The following is a 24,371-nucleotide window of genomic DNA, read 5'->3' on the forward strand; positions in this document are numbered from 1 at the left end:
CGGTGTAGATACCAACAATTCAACATCTAATAGTTGTGTTTCAGCCCCACATAATTTAATACACCCCAAGGATACAAACGAGTGTGTAGCTCCTGAATCAAATAATGCAATAACTTTAAAAGAAAACATAACAACCATACCTGTCACCACGTCACCCGCCGTCTCAGCCTCACCCGGCGTTAGAGTAAACACTCTAGCTAGAGCTGTATTCCTCTGCTGGCCCCCACGTGGTGCCTGATAACCTCCCCGGTATGGTCTAGGAGTTGGAACTGCATCTGGTGGAGTAGGGCAGTCTTGTACCATGTGCATCGATCTATCATAGCGATAGCACACCGGAGCTGCATCTGGTGGGGTAGGACAATCCCGCACTATATGCCCCGATCTACCGCAGCGATAGCACACTACACCACTAGCTTGACACTCTCCCCAGTGTCTCCTACCACATGTTTGACAGACTGGAGGGCCCTGCCTTGTCTGCACCTTGCGTCCTCCCGTCTCCTGCCTTCACCCTCTGCCATGATTTCCTCTCCTCCACTGGCTCGGTCTATGACCCTGCTAGTAGCTGATAGATGTAGATCTTTTCCTCTGTCCCTGCAACTCTGCATCAAGACGCTCACCAACCTCCGCCAAGGCTGCCTTATCAACTAACTCAGCAAAGTCCTGGATCCGTAGCACCACTAGCCGCTTGAATATGCTTCTCCTCAAGCCTCTCTCAAACTGCCTTGCCTTCTTCACCTCATCAGGAACAATGTAAGGGGCAAAACGAGAGAGCTCGATAAAACGTGCTGCATACTGCTGGATGGATAGCTATCCCTGCTTCAGACTCAGGAACTCTTCTACCTTAGCCTCCCTCACAGTAGCTGGAAAATATCTGTCAAAGAACAGATCTTTAAATCGGTCCCATGTCATAGCTATCGGAGTCACCCTCTGCTGCTCCAATAGTCTCACCGCAGTCCACCACCTCTCAGCCTCTCCTGTCAATCTATAGGTGGCAAAGAGGACCCTCTGTTTCTCATTACACTGCAGTACATCCAAGATCTTCTCAATCTCCAACATCCAGTTCTCAGCAGCTATAGGATCAACTCCACCTGAGAACGCTGGAGGATTCATCTTCATGAACTTCTCTATGGTGCACCCATGGCCTACAGATGGACCACTCTGCTCCCTCGAACTCCTAGCGATCTCAGCCATAACCTGCTGAGCCACGCTACGTAATACCGCGTCAGAGTCGGTCCCAACTGCACCTGATGGTCCTGCTCCATCACTGCCACTCGCATGGGTACTATTTCCTTTTGGATCCATCTTGGAAAATAGCAACTTCAATTCAGTAATCCTATCCTTATAATATACCCACCTATCCTCATCACTTATCTCAACATTTTTAACTCATTTCTAATCCCCAGTCCTACATTCTAGGAACACAACCCGACAATAGCTTACTGTGGTTTTCCTGAAAATCGTCACCTTAAGAAAAACACAAAAACTACCACGGAAGTCCTTCTTCTAGACTGTAGAACAAAATCTCAAATCATTTCCTAAACTCAGGTATTGTCTCCGCCACACTCTAAAGTCTACAGAACCTAGCATCCTAGGTTTTGATACCAAGTTGTCACGACCTGTTTAATTTCCACGTAATTTTTTTTAAATAATAATAACAAAATCAATGTCACATATTCCAACTCAGCAAATCATAGTCCACCTGGACCCGTGGGTACCAGGGATACATCAGAGCACAAAACGGAAGCCTAAGCAGCAGAAAATATACAATCATATACATACCGTCATATCATACATCACAATACCAGAGTTACTACAACTACTGTATCTTAATATATACATCCCAAAAATAAAACTTAGGGACAATTCCCAAAATCTAACTGCCCCTACAAAACTTACCCTTCAAAAGGGGTAGATACATAGCACTATATCTGCGGGGTTTTTCCTGCTCTCCTATCTGGGGTTCCTGAAAAGTTTATAAGATTTATAGGTGAGACACCTCTCAGTAAGGGAAATAAACTAATACTAGTGTGTGGCAACATGAGTATTTTGTGTTCAACATATATCATACATAACATGTTCAGTGCTGTTTATCAAATCTGGGAAAACATACATATACCATCAAAACATTGCAGAACATACTGCATTTTTCATAATCATATTTCATCTCATAATAATAATAACATAAAACATTCCTGGTAGGTTAGCTAGCTGTTGTCATGTATTACCCCCACATGACTGGGTTATGTGGCCCGAAGGCGGGACCTGACAATGGTTGGCCGACCACTGCCAAGTCAAACAGTAGTCTGTAGGTCCGATGGGTCTGTCAGACCTGGTCCGTACACCAGGGGCGATCAGCACACTTCTTATAAACCACATCGACCATCCAATCTCACACCAATCTCACACCACTCCGTATAGCGGCGTTAACACAAATATCATGATCGCGAAGACCATGGACACATAGCAACGGTACTGTGCAAGTGCTAGCCTAAACCAAGCCAACCAGGTTCTGATACTATATAACATATGTTAAAACTGTGATACAGGGATATCTCATATCGTTAATTTATAGATTAATCATATCATTTTGCATATATACATATATCATGAAAATCATCGGCCCGTACGCCGGTATTACACATTTTATCATAGCACGACCCGTACGCCGGCAATCACGTCATAGCACAGCCCGTATGCTGGCAAATCACAACATAGCACGGCCCGTACGCCGACAAACCACATATATAAAAATCTCGGCCCATACGCTGGTTTCCCCATTGTAAAACCCATATCATAATCCCATTCCAGAAAATAGTATTTCACAACATTTTATACTCATGCCACACTGAACAAGTTTTCTATATTCAACTTACGATCATATTCAACAATATTTCCCAAATATAAATCATATATCATATATATATATATATATATATAAATATATTTATTTTCCAAGAATTAAATGCTATATATATATTCTCAAAAAGAACTAGCTTAGTTTATCCCCTTACCTGACTACTGAGAAAGCCCCCAAAACAATCTGGTCTAACCCCTGTAAGATTTCCTAACCAATAACCCGAAACCAAAAATTCCCAGTATTAAACTTCAGTATTTTCGCACGTACAACATTTTCTATAACAGCCACAGAGTCAAATTTGGCTTAAAAAGCCTTACTTTAACTTAGGGATGATTCACAACGTTCCCAATCAACAACCATAAAACATAACCGAGAACTTTAAACATAACTAAAACCCATAAAACATCTTACAAACCTTCAAAAATAAAACTAGCTACCGCCCAGCCCCAGAGCTTGCTAAGCTCGATCCCGAGATGGCCCTGAAAAGATGATTGTAAATTGGGGTGAGACACTTCTCAGTAAGGAAGACTAAGTTAAAATCAGTGTGTGACCAGCATGAATTTTAGTGTATACTAAAAATAACCAGTTCCTCATTTAACCAAAAATATCATTTAAAAACATGTAGTCATTCCATACAGTTGAAAATATCCTTTTTCCTTTCCATGGTATAAACCAGTTCAGTAAATATTTAACACCATTTACATAAATCCAAAAATATGCATATAAGACAACTCCCTATGACTAAAACCATTTACTTCCCCCATGGCACGGGTCGTGCAGCCTGAAGGTTGGACAAAGCCTAGGTGATCAGGCCAAAACAAAGTCAAAACATCATCCAGTATATTTCACAATCATTCCCAAATTCAGTTTCACGATAAACCATAAAATCATTCATTTTCCACACATTTTCAGTATATTAATACAGTCTAGGATATAACCAAAGATACACAGTATTTTTAGTTCATAAAATAAATTAGATTTTCCACCATTCGTAATATTAAAAAATAATGTACCATATATCCTAGGTTTGTAAAATCCCTGTTGAACACAGTTGGTTTTCAAAATAGCCTTTGAACACATAAATAATATATATATAGACACACACACACACACACACACCAGTTTAATCGGTTCACATTTAAAAAAAATTTTGACTTAACTTTATCCCCTTACCTAATTCCTAAAAAAGTTTGCTAAAATTCTAACCATGCTCGAGGCGTTCAAAACTCCAATCCTTGAAATTACATTATCCCCAATAAAATCAACTCAAACCCAATATAAAATCATTTACTACCTTTCATAGGCTAGCTTATTCAAAATACACACATAAACCCTAAAATATCTCACTTACCCTGATTTGGGGATAGTACCCAAAAATCCCAAATCAACGATTCGTCCCTATTAGGTTGTAGAGAATCTTCCCTAGATCTCCGTGGTGGTTCCTGATCGTCAAACCGGGCTGAAAGGGGTTTGAAATTGAAGAGAGAGAGTGAGGGAGCTATAGGGTAAAGAGAGAGAGAGAGAGAGAGAGAGAGAGAGAGGCATGAGGAGAGAGAAATCCTCGCTTAAAATGAAAGCCACACTATTTATAGGCAGGGCTTTGTCGATGAGACACGTGGGTTCGTCGACAAACCCAAAAAGAACGTTCGTCAACGAAGCCATGAGTTTTTTAACAAATCTCATAAATATATGAAACCTCTCTAGTTAAATCTTCATCGATGAGACATGCATCTTCGTCAATGGGCCAAAGAAGGATGTTCGTCGACAAATCCCCGTAGACTCCCTTTTAAAAAATGCTTTTCCTTTTTCCTTTTTTCTTTTCACTTTTCCTTTATTATTTTTCTAAATAAATTTTCAAGTCTCTGCATTCTCCCCTTCTTATGAGAATTTCGTCCTCGAAATTTTCTAATTATTACCGATCATATCACTGAATCACGACCCATCTCTACCGAAGAGTCGGTAGCCACCCACATAGCGACTCCGTACCAAATTTATTAACTACCCTCACTTATGAAAGAGGAATACTGTGGTTACACATAATGTCTCGGGAGATTACAATACCATACAAAATTCTCCCAAAGACCATCCATATACAAAAATATAAATAACTAATAAACTAAACAACTTACCTTACCTAACCTGCAAACAAAATCAACATTTACCTGTCTATCGCTGAACCTTTCTGAATAGTTGTGGACTTCTGACGTATTTCTATCTCTAACTCCCAAGAAGCCTCCTCAATTATGTGATTCTACCACAACACCTTTACTAACGGTATGTCCTTAGTAATCAATTCTTGTATTTTTCGATCCAGAATCTGAACTGGTACTTCCTTGTAAGTCAAAGCATCCCGATTTCCAAAAATTCATAACTTATCATGTGTGAAGGATCTGGCACACACTTCCTCAGCACTGATGCGTGAAAAACATCATGAACTCGTGACAATGCTATGGGTAACACCACTCGATAAGCAACTAAACCAATCCTCTCCAGAATCTCGAATGGCCCAATGTACCGAGGGCTCAACTTGCCTTTCTTTCCAAACCTCATTACACCCTTTATCAGAGCAATCCTCAAGAATATCGTATCACCGATCTCTAATTCTAGCTCCCATAAGCAAGTATTCGCATAACTTTTCTGCCGACTCTAGGCTGCTTTAATCCTCTCCTTGATAAGCTCAACCTTCGCAGAGGTCTACTAAACCAATTCTGGTCCCAAAATATGCCACTTGCCTACCTCATCCCAGTACAACGGAGATCGACCCCGGTGATCATATAAAGTCTCATATGATGTCATCTAGATGCTAGCTTGATAATTTTTATTGTATGCAAAATCCACCAGCGGTAGATATTGTATCCAACCTTCCCCAAAATCCAGTACGCAGGCCTGCAACATATCCTCTAGAATGTGAATGGTCCTCTCTAACTATCCATCCATCTACGAGTGAAATGTCATACTAAAAGTGAGTTGCGATACCAAGGCATCCTACAAACTCTTCCAGAATCGAGAGGTGAACCGCGGATCTTGATCTAAAACAATGGAAACCAGGACACCATGAAGTCGTACAATCTCCTACACTTAAATCTCTGTCAGCCTATTCATAGATTAACTGACTTTGATTGGAATGAAGTGTGCAGTCTTCGTCAACCGATCTACTAAAATCCAAATAGCATTCTGGCCGTACACCACTGAAGGCAACGTCGAAAGAAATTCATCGAGATATGCTCCCACTTCCACTTAGGGATATCAAGTGGTTGCAGTGGTCCCATTGGCCTCTAGTGTTTTGATTTTACTTGTTGACATGTCAGGCATTGCTCAATAAATCTGGCAATCTCCCTCTTCATGTTACTTCACTAGAGCGATCCTCGCAGATCTTTATACATCTTCATGCTCCCTGGATGAACAGTATAGAGAGAGCGATGAGCTTCCTCCAAAATCATGCTCTTTATCTCTGTGTCATCGGGTACACACAACCTGGTGTGAAATTTCGAGAACCCTATCCTCAGAAACATTGAAGTCAGTCTGCGGCTCACTCCGTAACTTCTCCACAATTTTCATCAACTTCGTGTCTCTCATCTAAGCGGCTTTAATCTTTTCCTGTAAGGTTGGCTGCACAATCAAACTGGAAGTGTACGCTTATGGATCCCCGTCCACCAACTTTATACCTAGCCTCTCCAAGTCCATCCTGATATGATGTTGTCCAATCACTACAAAAACTGACGCACCCACTAACTTCTGAATGAAGGCATCAACTACGAAATTTGCCTTTCTTGGGTGGTAACTAATGGTACAGTTATAGTCTTTTATCAACTCAAGCCATCTGTGTTGCATCATGTTCAACTCCTTCTAGGTGAAGAAGTATTTAAGACTCTTATGGTTAGTAAAGATCTCACACCTTTCATTATATAGGTAGTGCCGCCAGATATTTAATGCAAAAACCACTACTACCCGCTCCAAGTCGTGCGTAGGGTAGTTCTTCTCCTACTCCTTGAGTTTTCAAGAAGCGTACGCAATAACTTTCCTCTACTGCATTAAGACAGACCAAGCCCTTTCTGCGATGCATCACTGTAGATCACGTAACCACTATCCCCTGATGGAATGGTCAACACTGGGCCCGTGACTAACCGCTGCTTCAATTCCTGAAAACTTTGCTCGCACTCCCCAGTCCACTCAAACTTACTGTTCTTTCTCGTAAAATGTGTTAGAGGACTCAAAAATCTAGAAAAACCCTCTACGAACCGGCGATAGTATCCCGCTAGACCTAAGAAACTTCTAATCGCATGCACACTCTTCGATCTCGCCTAGTCAACTACCGCCTCCACTTTACTCAAATCCACTGAAATCCCCTCCCTAAACACTAAATATCCCATAAATGCAACCTTTTCCAGCCAAAATTCAAAATTTCTTGAATTTAGAAAAATACTTCTTCTCTCTGAGTACCTGAAGAACCAATCTCAAATGAGCTTCATGCTCTGCTGGACTCCTTAAATAGACTAGGATGTCGTTGATGAAAACCACCACGAATCGATCTAATTACTCGTGGAAAACCCTATTCATCAGGTCCATGAATGTCGCAGGCACATTCGTGAATCCGAATAGCATCGCTAAGAACTCATAATGGTCATACCAGGTCTAAAAAGCAGTCTTCGATACATCCCCTAATTTCACCCTCAACTGATGATATCAGGATCGCAGATCAATCTTGGAGAAAACCTGTGTGCCCTTTAGTTGGTCAAACAGATTGTCTATATAGGGTAATGGGTATTTATTCTTCCCTATCACCTTATTAATCTCCTGGTAGTTGATGCACATCCTCATCAACCCATCCTTCTTCTTTACGAACAACACTGGCGCTCCCCAGGGTGATACACTCGGTCTGATGAAACCTTTATCTAGAACTTCTTGTAGTTGCTCTTTTAACTCCTTTTGTTCAGTCGAAGCAATTATGTACGGAGCTTTGGAAATGGGTGTCGTCCCTAAAGCTAACTCAATGGAAAATTCTACCTTGCAATTAGGAGGCAATCTTAGTAAGTCCTCTGGAAAGATGTCCGAGAACTCCCTTATCATTGGGATATTCTCCAGCTTTAGTTCCTCCTTTAGTGCTTCTTTCACAAATGCAAGGTATCCCTGGAAACCATCTCGAAGCAACCTCTTTTTTTGAATCTCTGAAAGGATCTATGGTGCAGGACGCAAACATGACTCGATGAATTTGAACTCTTGCTCCCCTGGAGGTCTGAACACTGCCTCCTTTTTGTCGCAATCAATGCTCGTGTAGCTAGATGCTAACTAATCCATCCCCAGAATGACGTTAAACCTATGCATGTCAAAAACAACTAGGCTAGCAGGCAACATCCTCCCTTGAATCTCCACTTGGTAGCCTTTGATCACCTTACTACATAGCACAACTGACCCCGTTGGCGTTACCACCCCTAACTCGGCATCTAACAACTGAGTCTCTGCCCCGCATAATTTAACCAAACCCAAGACACAAAGGAGTGCGTCGCACTTGAATCAAATAGTACTACAACACTACTTGACAGAAAGGAAATAGTTCCTATCACCACATCGCCGACATTCTCCACATCTCCCGGCATAAGCGACTACACCCACGCTTGGGCAGTACCCCTATGATGATCCCCTCGGGATGCTTGATTATCTTCTCGGTATTGATGTTGTGGGGGAGGATAATTCAATGTTGCGTGAGAGTCTCGCACCATATATCCAGCCCCACCACATAGGTAGCAAACAGCTGGTCCTCCCCTATACTCACCCTAATATCTCTAATGGCATCTGGAACAAATAGGACGCTGCAAACTCCCCTGACGGGCTTGAGATCCCCTATCCTATAGCTGACCTGAGAAATTACCAGGCCACCCCCATAAGCCCTTACTAGTGCTGGTCTAAAACTCTAAGGCAAGGGCCTCTTCTTCTGGTTTGTGACTCTCTTCTCCTTCTGAATACTGGCCTCAACTGCCATGACCCTGTCCAGCATTTTAGAGAAACTCTTAGTCAACAATGCCACCACTTGTGCACGTATTCTCTACCTCAAACCTCTCTCAAACATCCAAACTTTCCTCAGCTCATCTGGGACCATATGTAGAGTGAAACAGGATAGTTCCATGAACCTGGCCGCATACTACTATATAGTCATGAATCCCTGGGTCTGATGTAGGAACTCCTAAGCCTTTTCCTCTCGGATGGCAGTAGGGAAGTATTTGTCGAAGAAGACCTCCCTGAAACAGCTTTAGGTGATAGATGTATGCCTTGGACACTATTCCTCAACCATCTTCGCCGATCTCCACCACCTCTTCACTTCCCCTACCAATTTAAAGGCAGCAAACCGCACCTTCTACTCCTCTGTGCACTCCAGCACCCTCAGCAACTCCTCCATCTCTTGAACCCAATCTTCAGCTACAATCGAGTTTGCTCCTCCTAAAAATTCTGGCTGATTTGCCAAGGTAAACTGCTGGAATGTGCAGCCCTTATCAGCCGATAGTTGACTTTGCTCTCGAGAATCCCTCTGAGTTTCCTTCCTAGTCTACCGTGCTATACTGTGCAGTACTACCGAAGCATCAGCATCATCCTCACTGGAGGAATCCACATGATTATCCCCTCCAGTCATGATATCTTTTCCTTTGGGATCCATCTTGAAGATAGGATAGAAACAATCTTATAACTCCTCATTTATTATAATTGAAACAAGTATAAAATGAAAAAGCTACTAATAAGTATGAATTCCCAGTTTAAAGATTCATTCCCCTAGTTCTGTCACAATACCAACAAGGTATCAGTCTCCAACATAACACTGACTCCACACACGTACTCGACCGCCTTAACGTCACAACCTAAATTTTTTATGTAACGACCTGATTTTTCATGCCATTTTTTTATTTAACTATAAAATTTCACTGCTCTGATACCATCTAATAAAGACCAAATCATCATCACGAACCAAGTAAGGATCGTGGAATCCAGAACTTAATAAACTACCTATGCAGCAGAAAGTGGAATACATACAACCATGTCAATATATATATACAATACCTGAGTGTCAGAATTTTTCCTAAAATATGCATACATAACTATTCCCAAAATGCCCTCATCTAGACCTAGGGACTACTTAAAAATGACTTCCCAAAAACACTTACCCTATTGATAAGGTAGTACTATAGTCCCCTCTATCTGCGAACCTGATTTGCTCGCCTAACTGGATCACTTGAAAAATGTTAAATCACTAGGATGAGAGAATGCTCAGTAAGACGAAATATGCTATTGCTATTGTGTGGCAGATGAGTTTAGATAATTGTAAAATCTGATTTAGAAGTACTGTAAATAATTGAGTCTGAGAAAATACGTATAAATAATGTACAGTATAGTTTATACCTATGTTACTTAACATAAACTGTTTTTCTAAATTTTCTATTCATAATACTTATAATACTCATAGATATGTCTATGGTTTCTGTAAATCTGGATATATATAAATAATAACTGAGAAAATTTCATGGATGGATAATTGAAAGTCATGATTTAACCCCTCATGACAGGGTTGTGCTGCCCGTAGGTGGGACCTATCACTGGCTGGTCAACTAGGATAAGTCAACTAAACTTCGAAAGTCAAATTGACCCCTCAACCCTAATTGACGGGGAGCCTGTCCACAACATAGGCACGATCTATTGCTAAAAATTCACATACTATCTGAGTTATGTGGTTGCACTCTAAACTAAAAATAGCTACAGTACCGTGCTCTGCTGACTGAATCTGATCCATCAGGGTCTGATACTCTATAAATATACATGTAACTAGTATTTCTATATTACTGTTTTACCATGATTTTGAAAAAACCATAACATTGTAAAACTGATCTGAGTAATCTGAAAATCTGAATAACTGGTTGAATATTTAATATATTTATATCTAAATATCTGACTGAATATCTATGTATCTAGGTGTTATGGTTCTGAAATCATGGTAATCTGAAAATGCTGAAAATATATGTTTTTGTACATATACAGTAATTCATGGTATCTTGGAAATATTATAAATCATGTTTTGGAATATTCTGTAAAATTTCTATCTGTATGTATACTGAAAATTCATCATTCCATAGAATATATATATTCTATGATATTTTCTGCTAAAGTACTGTAAAACATGGTATTTGTAAACTGTATACATACTATACTAATCTATTTCGAACTCATGCCACACAATTAAATAATTAAATTCACATACTCTGAAATTTGTATTTTCGGTTATACTAACATTTTATGATCAGAATAATAATCTGGTAAGACATATAATTTATACTGATAACCATACTAAAATTTCCTAGCATAGCATATTTCCCTTACTTGGCTATCTAAGTACTAACTGCTATTTACAATCTCATGCGTGCAACATTCATAATCTCAACATCCCGAGATAATACATGTATAATTTCCCAATCAAACAACTGAATTCACCTAAATAATTATCATATACATATTCTCCCCAAATCTATATGTGCATAATTTCTAGACTATAAACCATATACATATTACCTGGGTTCTTGAAATACCACCCACTAGGGTCCTCAACCCATGCCTACAGGGTTCCAAAACACCGTATTCCTGAAAATATAATACCCTGATTTTACTTCAAAAAACTCTAGTATATTCTTATTCAATACAAAATCTAGGCTCAAATAAACTTGGTAATACTAACAATATCCAAATAATCTTCTTATCCTGACTTTAGAATGGTTCCCAAACTTCTCAAATCAACATTTCGCTCCGGCTATGTTGTATAAAATCTCCTTAAGATCACCGTGGTAGCTTTTGATCATCGAACTGGGGAGAGACGGAGCCGAAAACCTAGAGAGAAGGCAGAGGATGCATTTTATAGAGAGAGAGAGAGAGAGAGAGAGAGAGAGAGAGAGAGAGAGAGAGAAATGAGCCTGAAATTTCTGCAGAAAATATGATTTTCGATTTTATAAAGAAAGCTTGTCTACATGGACTCGTTGACGAGACGTGTCGCCTCATTAATGAAACAACAAAGGGAGCTCGTTGATGAACACCTTCTCCTCGCCGACGAGTTTCAGGTTTTGGACCAGTCCTCTCGGTAATTTCTCATCAACGAGACATGCGCTCCCCTTGACGAACCTGAAAGTCCTGCTCGTCGACGAGCACTTCTACACTTGTTGACGAGACCTTACTGAAATCCCTTTTTAAAAATTCCTTTTCCTTTCCTTTCTTTATTATTAATTATTAGAATTCTTCGAGTCTCTACATTCGAGCTCCAGTCACTCAACCTAGAAACGAAACCATTGATGGATTTACCATGGTTTTCCTGAAATCATCATTCTACGAAAAACACAAAAAATCATCAAAAGAACTCCGTCCCCAAGTCTCCAAACCAAAACCCAACCTAACCTACCCACTCTTACTCCTTATTCTATCTCAACCTATACTCTGGTAATCATTAATCATTAAAGTCTGTTGAACCTAGCAAACCTAGGCTCTGATATCAATTGTAACGCCCCGACCCGCCATGTGGGGCCCGGGGTGCTACTTAAAAAACGTCTTCATACCTGTTACCATATTCATAATATAATTGCAGCAGAAAAAGTAATACATTATCCAAAATATAATACCAGAGTTCTAAACTTCTAACATACATAGGAGTATCTCAATATCCTTATTACAAACCATAGTACAGAATAAAGTCAACCCAGTCCCAACAACCATAAAACATAACCGAGGACTTTAAACATAACTAAAACCCATAAAACATCTTACAGACCTTCACAAATAAAACTAGCTTCCACCCAGCCCTGAAGCTCGTTAAGCTCGATCCCGATATGGTCCTGAAAAGATGATTGTATATTGGGGTGAGACACTTCTCAATAAGAAAGACTAAGTTAAAATTAGTGTGTGGCCAGCATGAATTTTAGTGTATACTGAAAATAACTAGTTCCTCATTTAACCGAAAAATATCATTTAAAAACATATAGTCAATCCATACAGTTGAAAATATCCTTTTTCCTTTCCACAATATAAACTAGTTCAGTAAATATTTAACACCATTTACATAAATTTATAGATATGCATATAAGACAACTCCCTGTGACTAAAATCATTTACTTCCCCCATGGCACGGGTTGTGCGGCTTGAAGGTTAGACTAAGCTTGGGTGATCAGCCCAAAACAAAGTTAAAACATCATCCTCTGCAAGTACGTTTGCTGGGATCCACAACCAAACTGTAGGTTCGACGCCTTTACTTCAACCTCACGTAGACAGTCAGCTGAGACCCCCTTATACCTCTATCCAGAATAGTGTGGGTGCACATGGTCTAGTAATCAATCACTAGCAATGGTATCGTGCTCACATAACAATTGGTCCTCGGGGTTCCTAAAGCATATCATGCAATAAGTAATAAAAATTGTAATTTGAATCATTTCATTTTACACCTGCCATTTAATAAAAACCCAACCCCCGACCGTCAAATAAACTTGGATCACAGTTGTCAAATAAAACCTAGCCCCTAGCCCCCGGCCGTCAAATAAACCTAGCTCACAACTGCCAAATAAAACCTGGCCCTCGACCATCATATAAAACCCGACCCCCGACCACATTATCAAATCCTGTATTATTCACAAGCAGTTCTAGTATGTTTCACATACAGTTCTAGTATATTTCACAATCATTCCCAAATTCAGTTTCACGATAAACCATAAAATCGTTCACCTGCTACACATTTTCAGTATTTGAATACAGTCTAGGAGATAACCAAAGATATACAGTCTTTTTTAGTTCATAAAATAAATCATATTTTCCACCGTTTGTAATATTCAAAAATATTGTACCATATATCTTAGGTTTGTAAAATCTCTGTTGAACGGTTGGTTTTCAAAATAGCCTTTGAACTCATAAACGAATAAATAAATATATATATATATATATATATATATATATATATATACCAGTTTAATCGGTTCAAATTTAATAAAAATCCTGATTTAACTTAATCCCCTTACCTGATTCCTGAAAAAGTCTACTAAAATTCTAACCACGCCCGAGGCGTTCAAAACTCCAAACCCTGAAATTACATTATCCCCAATAAAATCAACTCAAACCCAGTATAAAAATCATTTACTACCTTTCCTAGGCTAGCATACTCCAAATACACACATAAACCCTAAAATATCTCACTTACCCTGATTTTGGGATGGTGCCCTAAAACTCCAAATCAATGATCCATCCCAATTTAGTTGTAGAGAATCTTTCCCAAATCTTTGTGGCGATTCCTGATCGTTAAACCGGACTGAAATGGGTCTGAAATCGAAGAGAGAGAGTGAGGGAGCCGTAGGGTAGAGAGAGAGAAGCGTGAGGAGAGAGAAATCCTCGCTTAAAATGAAAGTCACACTATTTTTAGGCAAGACTTCATCGACGAGACACGTGGGATCGTTGACGAGCCTAAGAAGAACGTTCGTCGATGAATCTCAGAAATATTTGAAACCTCTCTCGATAAATCATCGTCAATGAGACACGTCTTCGTCGACGGGCCAAAGAAGGATGTTCATCAAGGAAGTCAGTTGGTTCGTCGACGAATCCCCGCAGACTCCCTTTAAAAAAATCCTTTCCCTTTTTCCTTCTTTCTTTTCCCTTTTCCTTTATTATTTTTCCTAAATAAATTTTCGGGTCTCTATACTAAACCTAGATATTTTTAAATCTCCAATTCCCTCCCCCCCCCCCTCTCTTGGGATTACACCAAAAACAACAATTTTATATAATTTGTATGACATAATTGACAAATATTGATAAATTCATATGAATAATATAATATTTATAAAAATTGCATGTGGTACATAAAACTTTAACATATTATGGCCATGTACATATGATTTAAATTTATTTGTGCTAGATCAATTTAAATTTAAAATTAATTTTGAAAAATAAAAAACAGATAAAAATTATAATAATATTAAATGAAGATTTGAAATGTCAAATTTGAGTAAAACATAAATATTTAATTTTATAGCATATGGAAAAGTTCAACACTTAGTGACTTACATGTGTTTAAGTGTTTATATATATAAAATTGTAATATTTTACTATTACAACTTTTTGGTGGAAGGTAAGTGAGAAAAAAATCATTTATTCTAATTATAATGTATATAATATACGTAAACAGGAAATTTAATACACTATATATATATTTCTATATTTTTTAATAGTTCTAATAAAAATAAATTTTATAATTATAATAGAGAGAAATTGTATCAGTTATATTGAATATTTTAAAAATATTTTCAATCATTTATTTTAATTTTAATGTATATAATGTATTTAAATATAAATGTACCATGGTATATATATTTTTATATTTTTTTTTAACAATATAAATTAAAATTAATTCTATACATTTAGCATATATAAATATAAATAAATAATAAAGAAATTAGGAACTAATAATTTGAATTAATTTTAAAATTGAAAAGTGTTGAGAAATAAAGTAATGGGAAGTTGTTGAGTTGAGATTATTTTTGAAAAAATTATTTAATGTAACTCATTAATGTTGGAATTTTTAAAGTTGATCTAATAAAAAAAGAAAAAAAATTAAAAATAAAAAAAATTAATGGAATCAATGTAGAAGAAAGAGGAAATTAGGGCTTCACATAGCATTAAAGAGAAAGAAAAGAATTTTTAAATAGATTTAAGAAAATTATTTTAAAAAATTAGTGAGGGTCTATGTGGGGCTCCTATATTTGCGTCTTATCGCTCTTTGCCTTCCTACCTAGGGGTGAGCATAATTTGGGGAAACCCAAATTAACCGAATTAATTGACCGAAATTGGTTGGTTCAGTTCGGTTCAGTTAAAAAAACTGATTCGGTCGATTTGGTTATGCCTTCCAACATTTCAGTAAATCGGGTTTCAATTCGGTGAATAGATAATATTAATTCGGTTAACCGATTAACCGATTTAATAACGAAGGTTGTGTTTTTGGATACTCAAAACCTAAGCTTGGTGAAGAACCACCTGTTCTTTCCAGTATTGAATCTCTCCTCGAGCTTGGCCTTGGTTTCTATGGTGGCAGTGACCTTGTCATGGGACTGAAGGGTTTCAAGCGTGACGATGTCCTTGAGATCGACGTCGAGGGTGTACCGCATGGGCATAGCGTGGTTGTAGTTCACCAGCTTGATGAAGGCCTTCACGCAAGACTTCTTCGCTGTCTTCTTGGTGGAGTCCTTGCAGTTGTAGATCACCTTCTTCGGGTACTTGGCTATCCCGGCAACCAAACAGTGCCCATATGGACAGTCACAGGTGCCATCGTCGAACGATTGGAATCATCAGATGATCACCGCTTTGCGGCCGGCATAGCGGACTTGGAGGAGGACCACCGCCTTGTTTGGCTTTAGAAACTTCACCATTCTCTCTCTCTCTCTCTCTCTGAGCAAAACCCTAAAGCAACTCAACGAGCTCAATTCAAAATTTGGGTCCCAAATGGAAGAACCCACCAGCTCGAAAGAAGAATTTTGTCAATGTTTGGGAGTTTGGGACTACTTTGATTCTGCACCTGCCTTTCGGTTAAATTCAGTTAACCGAATTCCCAAAAAAAAAAAAAAATTCAGTTCAATTCAGCCCAACGGTTCGGTCAGTTCGGTTAATAGTATTTTTTAACCGAAAATTTTGGTTAATTCAGTTAATTAACTGAATTTGGTCGAACCGACCGTTTACTCACTCCTATTCCTACCTACTTACCATTCATTACAGCCCATCTTCATACACCATCTTATTTGAAAATTTCTTTTGTTTCTTTCTTTTTGATAGCAGTTGAGAGAGGAAGGAAATTTTTTTAAAAATTTTTAAAAAGTAGAAAATTATTTTTAAAAATTAGTAGGATTTATGCGAGTCCCGCTTGAGTTTTTTAAAATTGTGGGACTTGCATGGAGTCCTACTATAAAAGATTACACTACATCAATTAAAAGAAGAAAAATACATTGATCAAAATAAAAAAAAATAGAAATAAAAAAATCAGCACCAAGTATCAACGCTAGGTGAATCTAGTAATCGTGAAATGTACATATGGATATTTTCTTAACAAAGTGTAACCATATACGTACATGATTATAAATTATGGAAATGTTTAAAAAATGGCATTTGAATTTTTATTTTTTATTTTTTTTTAAAAAAAAAAACTTAAAGTGATTCCCAGAAAATTTTGATGGCTCTAATATTTAATAAAAACTTTATTAATTTTTTAATTAATAAACTACCTCGGTACTTGGTTTGACACCAAAGCCACCTCAGAGGCTAGCATGCAACAACCCACGTGAGGGCGTGCAGGTGGCCTCTTCCTTTCAAGCCACGTTGAACCCATAATTCACCTGCATCTGCATGCACGCCATCTTGCATCACCCATGCAACCGGGAGCCAAACTCACTCGGCTCTTCATTTCAAGTCGATCAACTCACGCAAAGTCGCGGCACTGTCGAAGCTTTTTATCACCAGGTGAACTCTGTTTCTCTAGAGAATTTTTAAAAGCGTTGAAAAGAATTGAGATACATATATTCGAATTCTAGCAGCTTCGGATTATTTTCTCGTCTATTCTAGAAAAGGAATCTAATCTTAGTCCAGGTATGTTGCCTTGGGGATTCATTTATTTTCCTTCACCTTTCTCAGGAAACAAACAAGAGGGTGGGCAGTAAGCTGGGTTTCTTCAACAATCTCGATCAATTTACTAATTTTTTTTTTTTTGGTTTGTGTAATCATTAGTCTTACAGGTCGATGGAAAAGCCGAGCGGGGAATGGGAGATTGAAGAACTCACACCATCGGAACAGAGCGAAAGCAGGGAAAACTGGCTATTGAGCAGGGGACTGAGAGTGGGTAAGAAAATTTTGGTTGCGGGTGTTGTGATATCATCTGCCCCACTGGTTCTTCCTCCGCTCCTGGTATTCTCTGCTTTTGGGTTGGCTTTTTCTGTGCCTCTGGGGCTCTGCTACGTGGGCTATGCTTACACCAAGAATCTTGTACGCAACCTGCTCCCGATATTGCCCGAACCAACTCCTCTTGCAGATGGAGGAAGGGCTACTAGTGATGGGGAAGAAGAAAATGGAGAAGACAATGAGGGAATGAAGGAAGATGACAGAGAAGAGAGGGAATTAGTAGAAAATGTTGACGAAAAACTGAAGGAAGAAGGGTATGTGGAAGATGATGATGAGAAATTTGTCAAAGAGGATGAGAAACCATTAGAAAATATTCATGTGACAGTGGAAGGAATGGGAAAAGAGGAAATAATTGAAAAAATTATCTCTGATATTGATGAGATTGGGAAACCATGTGAATATGAAAGTTTTGTTAGTAATGGGAATGGGGAAAAAGCTGATGGAGAGATGGAAAGAACAGAGGAAGAAGAGGGAAATGAGGGGATTCCAGAAGGAAGAGGTGGAGAAATGGATACCGTTGCAAGTGAAGTGAAAGCAGCGAAAGAGGTGGAAGGTACATTAGAAGGAAAGGCAAAAGAAAAAGATGTGCAAATTGGGTTAAAGAATGGAGCCTTAGAGGAAGGGGGACTTGTGGGAATTGTTGGTAGCATGATGGAATTCGAGGCGAAGCTTGTGAGGGATGAGAAAGATGTTGTAGAAGGAGCAGCTGCTGAGGATAATAATGCTGCTGATGCGAATGAAAATCATCAATTGGAAAGGAAGAATAAAAATGGGATAAGGTCGGATGCTGAAATGAGAGAAATCGCGGTGGAAAGTGGGTTTGATTTGTTTGATCAAGGAACTGCTCCTGCAACACACACTACTACAGAGTTCCCTCTCCCAGATTATGAGACCCTGGAAGGTAATGTTACTATGAAAGAGCATGTTTATTTTCTGCATCATTTAGTTTGAATCTCATGGTTGAAAGCCTGATTTTGGTAATGTAGGTCGGAAAGGTACTGTTGTTTTTGAGCTCCCTGTTTTGGCCGACGAACCAGACTCAGAACAGTCTAAAGTTGCCTCTGAAAGGAACAGCACGGCAATCTCTTTCCATGAGGTCAGGACCATACACTAGTTTGTCATTGTCTTCCTAAGAGTTCAGGACTCAATACTAGTTTTTCTCAATTGAATCTTATGCCAATGTTTTGAAAAGTGCAATCTAGGCCAGCCTAAAGACAAGGCATACCTGAAACGTCCAGAGGCATAAGCGCAAAGTCTTGAAGTGCTTATGCATTTGCAAGGGCGCTTTTCTGGGTGAGGCTTGCGCATTTTAAGTAGAAAATGATTTGGAACTAGGCAAGCAATATTTAATCAAAGAAAGAATTAGGAAGTGCTGTAATATTAAATCATTCTCTAAAACTTTTGAATCTCAGCTTTTTAAATAACAATTGAAAGTTGCATCTTGGATAACGAACACAATTTGAACCACTAGCATTTTGAACTTTGTAATGTTACGATCACCAATTGACATGGTTTACCATAAACAATTTTAAGTTTTTTTCTTCAGAATTACAACTTTACCCTTGCAAAAATGCAAGGAAAGGCTGCATACTATAGACCTATCATGCTCTGCCCCTTCCTCCCTTTTCATAGAAATATATATATATATCACATCTCATTTTTGTTTGAAAATCACATTCATAGTTTTCAATGGATTCTATAAATGCATTGTTTTCACATGTTTCTCCTATAGTCCTATGTGAACCCATGTTTAGTTTTACCATAACCATGGTATAACTTGGATCCTGCCACAAATATCCTTGTGAAGTCTTGATATTGTTATTCATCTTAACTTACAACCAATGATTTTTTTGGATGCATGCTTAATTTTTTATGCCTCTTAAGCTAATGATTTCTTCTTGAATGCTTATTGAAGTATTTTCTTGTCAATAACCATGTATGAATTGTTGTTTCATTGCTCAAGTAACATGTTGACTATGTAATAATTACTTCATTCATATCAAAATCTTTATTCTAAGAAAAAGGTTTTATTATTTGTAAAAAATCTGTCTTTTGTATTCTACTCCTTCATCCTTCTCCTTTTTTTTTTTTTTTCAGCCGTCTTTCCTTTCTTATATATAAAAAACTTAACTTTACTATACAGTTTTTCATCTCCTAGACTCAAGCTAACCACCCTGATTTATGGGATGTTACAAATTTCAAATGCCTCAAATCTCTCTTGGTTGTTTACAATGATAGCTCACGCCAACACTCCCCCTCAAGTTGATGCATAGAGGTCTCGCATGCCCAACTTGTCAAGTGAGTTGTAGAAGTCCTTACTAGATACAACTTTTGTAAGGATGTCTGCCAATTGATCTTCGGATTTCACAAACGAAAACCTAATTGTTTTTGCTTCAAGATTCTCCTTGATGAAGTGTCGATCTACCTCCACATGTTTAGTACGATCATGTTGAATAGGATTGTGAGAAATGGCAATTGCAGCTTTATTGTCACATAAGAGATCCATCTCGAAAGTGAGGGCAAACCCGATTTCAGTGAGTAGCTTTCTTAGCCAAAGGAGTTCACAAAGACCTTTAGCCATTCCCCTAAACTCAGCTTCAGCACTTGACAAGGCTACCACTTTTTGTTTCTTGCTTCTCCAAGTTACAAGATTTCCTCCAACAAATGTAAAATATCCCGATGTAGACTTTCTGTCAGTGATATTACCTGCCCAATCCGCATCCGTATACCCATAAACCATCGGCTGACTGTTATGTTTTGAGAACATAAGTCCCTTGCCCGGGGATGACTTCAAGTATCGAAGTATTCGAATCACTGCTTCCATATGACTCTTACTTGGATTATACATAAATTGACTTACGACACTTACAGCATAGGCAATATCTGGGTGAGTATGGGAGAGATAAATGAGTTTACCAACTAACCTTTGGTATCTTCCCTTATCTGTTGGTACTTGGTCTGGGTATTCTCCAAGCTTGTGATTCTGAACTACGGGGGTGTCTACAGGCCTACACTCCAACATCCCTACTTCGGTTAGCAAATCTAATATGTATTTCCGTTGGGAGAGAAATATGCCTTTCTTAGACCTGACAACTTCAATTCCCAAGAAATACTTGAGTCCTCCCAGATTTTTCATCTCAAATTCAGTTGCTAATTGCTTTTGAAGCAGAGAGATTTCGTCTTCATCATCTCCTGTAATAATAATGTCATCTACATAAACTATCAAAGCAGTTACCTTGCCTAACTGATGCTTTAAGAACAAAGTATGGTCAGAGTTACTTTGTTGGAAGCCATATTTCTTCATTGCCAAGCTAAACCTTCCAAACCACGCTCGTGGTGATTGTTTCAGTCCATACAACGCTCATTGCAATTTGCACACCACTCCATTCTTTGAAGATATTGTATAACCAGGAGGAACATCCATATAAACCTCTTCTTGGAGATCACAGTTGAGAAAAACATTCTTTACATCAAATTGATGTAAAGGCCAATCAAGATTTGCAGCAAGAGACAATAATACCCTAACTCTGTTTAGCTTGGCTACAAGTGAGAAAGTCTCCTGATAATCGACACCATATGTCTGCGTATATCCCTTCGCTACCAGTCGTGCTTTGTACTGTTCAATAGATCCATCTGCTTTGTGTTTAATGGAGAACACCCATTTGCACCCCACAGTTTGTTTTCCTTTAGGTAATGGAACAAGAGTCCATGTATCATTTTTTAGTAGTGCCTCCATTTCTTCCTCAATAGCTCGGGTCCATCTTGGATCTGCCAATGCCTCATGAACATTGGTAGGAATTTGACATATGGAGAGTTCTTATGCAAATTTCTTAATCGGTTCAGAGAGTTCCTTGGTGGATACATAGTTAGCAATAGGATACCTCGACCTTCATTCCTCAATATCTGGAGAGTATCTATTAGGTGGCTTGCCACGATTGTACCTGTGAGGTAAGACATAACCCACAGAAGCATCTATATCATCGGTATGTAAGGGTGTAATAACATTACGCACCTCAGGAGTATTCTCAGGAGATGATTCGGCTGGCACTTCAGAAGGAGGGGATATAGGTTTAGTCTCAGATGTTGCATACTCTGCAGTAGGATATATCTCAGCTTCATAGTTCACAATGCCTAAGTTATTATTCGGCCCAGCCTGCCCCTCATGTTCACGTGGCCCCTCATTTGGCGCCAACCAATCAAACTCATTTGGCGCCTCATGTTGGAACCAATTCAACTCTTCATTATGTATCTCCCCCTGAAGAGGAGAAGTAGGTGCCAAAGAGGAAAAGAACATATCAGTCTCTAAGAATTGGACATCTATAGTCACATAGAGTCTTCGGGTGGTAGGATCATATCACCGGTACCCTTTCTGATGGATGCTATAGCCCAAAAACAAACATCGACATGCACACGGATCAAGTTTAGTGCATTGGTTCTTGTGGAGATACACATAGACAACACACCCGAAGACACGAGGAGGAAGCATTAGTGCAGTAGGTAGTGACACATAAGTAGAAAGACATTGGAGTGGTGTCTTAAAGGATAAAACCTTGGAAGGCATTCGGTTAAGAAGATGGGCAGCAGTTGAGACGACATTGGTCCAAAAACGTTTGGGCATATGAGCACCGAGAAGCAAAGCACGGGCAGTCTAAAGAACATGTCTATTCTTCCTCTCGGCAACACCGTTCTGTTGAGGTGTTTGTGAGCATAAAGTTTCATGAATTAAACCATGTTGAGTAAAGTACGCTTTAAGGTGCTTATTGACATATTCACCACCATTATCAGAGCGGAGAACCTTCATGGTGGTACCGTACTGATTACCAACCATAGCATGGAATGTTTCAAACACACTAAGAACCTCATCTTTGTGTTTCATCAAGTAAAGCCATGTCATACGAGTACAATCATCCACAAAAATCACAAACCAACGAAAGCCAGACATATTAGTAACAGGTGAGGGCCCCCATACATCAGAGTGAATTAACGTAAATGGAGTGTCACTTTTATTCATGCTTAAAGGATAAGTAGCGCGATGGCTCTTAGCCAAAATACAAGTGTCACATTTCAAATCAGGAGTCTGTAAATGCTTAAACAAATCAGGAAAAACATGCTTCAAATAAGGAAAATATGGGTGTCCCAAGCGTCGATGCCACAACCAAAGTAGTGTCTCTTTATCGGCATGCGGATGGTTCATGTGATTGGCCTGGCCGATACTAAAGTCTTCCACATAATATAATCCCTCCCTCTTAGTACCACGCCAAATTATCTCCTTGGTGAGAATATCCTGAATAAGACAGAAATTGGGATAAATAAGCACAACACACCCAAGGTCTGTAGTAAGCTGACTTACAGACAACAATTTATGGGATAAAGACAGAACAAGTAAAGTATTAGATAAATGCAGGGATGGAGACAAAGTCACAGAACCAGCGCCAGTGACTAGTGAGATAACACCATTTGCATTGGCTATGCTGGTGCATCGCGGAAGAGAGGTATGAGAGAAGTTCGAGGCAGCAAAATTCATATGGTCAGTGGCCCCTGAGTCAAGAAGCCATGCACTACAGTCTGCATCTCGATGGGAGGTAGGAAAAGCAAGATCAGGGATACCTGAGTTCAAATTAGGAGGAGTATCCGTGGACGTTGCAGCTGGTTGTATAAGGGAGAGAGGAGGCTCTATAGTAGCAACAGCAGCTGTGCCTGAATTCCATTCGTTCTGGTTCCAACAGGACGTTTACGGGCTTGAAGGTCATGCCACCAATCAGGGTACCCATGCAATTTGAAACAGGTTTCACGTGTGTGCTTCTGGTTTCCACAATGAGAACATTTTTTCGAATCAGTGGAGTTTCGGGGCTTGGAAGATTTATCGGGGGCAGAGGTGCTTAACGTAAGTGATTTTGAGGCCAAGACAGCCCCCTGGAGCCCATTGGGGTCATGGGTAGTCATAACCTGCTGTCGAATAGCCTCCCGTCTAACACACGCATACGCTTGTTCGACAGTAGGAAATGGTTTCATCTGCAAAACATCAGCTCGTATTTTGTCTAGCCAATCGTCAAGACCATCCAAAAACACATAAACACGGTCTTCCTGAATGATCCGATTATAATGTTGAATATCAATAGAGCATTCCATAGGATTTGGCCGGCGAAAATCAATTTCACGCCATAAACCCTGCAACTCAGTATAATATTTTTCCAGCGAGCCAGCGGCTTGCTTCAGCCGTGTCACACGGCGTCGAAGATCATACACGTGTGATGTATCACTACCATCAAAGAAGGTAGTGGCAATGGAATCCCAAATCGCCTTTGCCGTAGGAAACCGAATAAAATTGCCAATCAAGGACAAATCCATGGAAGAAATTAACCAACCTTTAACAATGGCGTTATCGGTGCGCCACTTGCAAAAGGAGGGATAAGTGGATAGCGGCTGGGGAAAGTCACCATTAATGTACCCCAGTTTATCCTTGTCAGAGATATACATCTCAACAACTTGGGACCACAGTGCATAGTTGGAACCATCCAACTTAATGCCGATCGGAGCAGCGGATGTTTCAGTGGTGATGGTCGGGGTTTGAGTGTTGTTCAAAACC

General features: G+C 39.2%; 1 protein-coding gene and 1 pseudogene across 7 annotated transcripts in view; one reads left to right on the forward strand and one right to left on the reverse strand.

Moving 5' to 3' along the window:
* Positions 1-15,849: 15,849 nt before the first annotated feature.
* LOC131153504 (large ribosomal subunit protein eL27y-like) lies at positions 15,850-16,269 on the reverse strand (annotated as a pseudogene).
* Positions 16,270-17,256: 987 nt separating this feature from the next.
* The window catches only part of LOC131154575 (uncharacterized), a 50,300-nt gene continuing 43,185 nt past the window's right edge, over positions 17,257-24,371 (forward strand). For 3 of the 7 annotated variants that reach the window (XM_058107425.1, XM_058107427.1, XM_058107429.1), the window contains exons 1-3: positions 17,290-17,476; positions 17,615-18,686; positions 18,772-18,881. In XM_058107425.1, the coding sequence (XP_057963408.1) occupies positions 17,627-18,686; positions 18,772-18,881 (1,170 nt within the window). In that variant the 5' untranslated portion in view covers positions 17,290-17,476; positions 17,615-17,626. Of the gene's footprint in view, positions 17,477-17,521; positions 18,687-18,771; positions 18,882-24,371 lie in introns of all 7 variants that reach the window. The other 4 variants (XM_058107422.1, XM_058107426.1, XM_058107423.1 and 1 more) reach the window with 3 other exon arrangements.

This window comes from Malania oleifera, chromosome 4 (assembly GCF_029873635.1).
Source record: "Malania oleifera isolate guangnan ecotype guangnan chromosome 4, ASM2987363v1, whole genome shotgun sequence".
NCBI lineage: Eukaryota > Viridiplantae > Streptophyta > Magnoliopsida > Santalales > Ximeniaceae > Malania > Malania oleifera.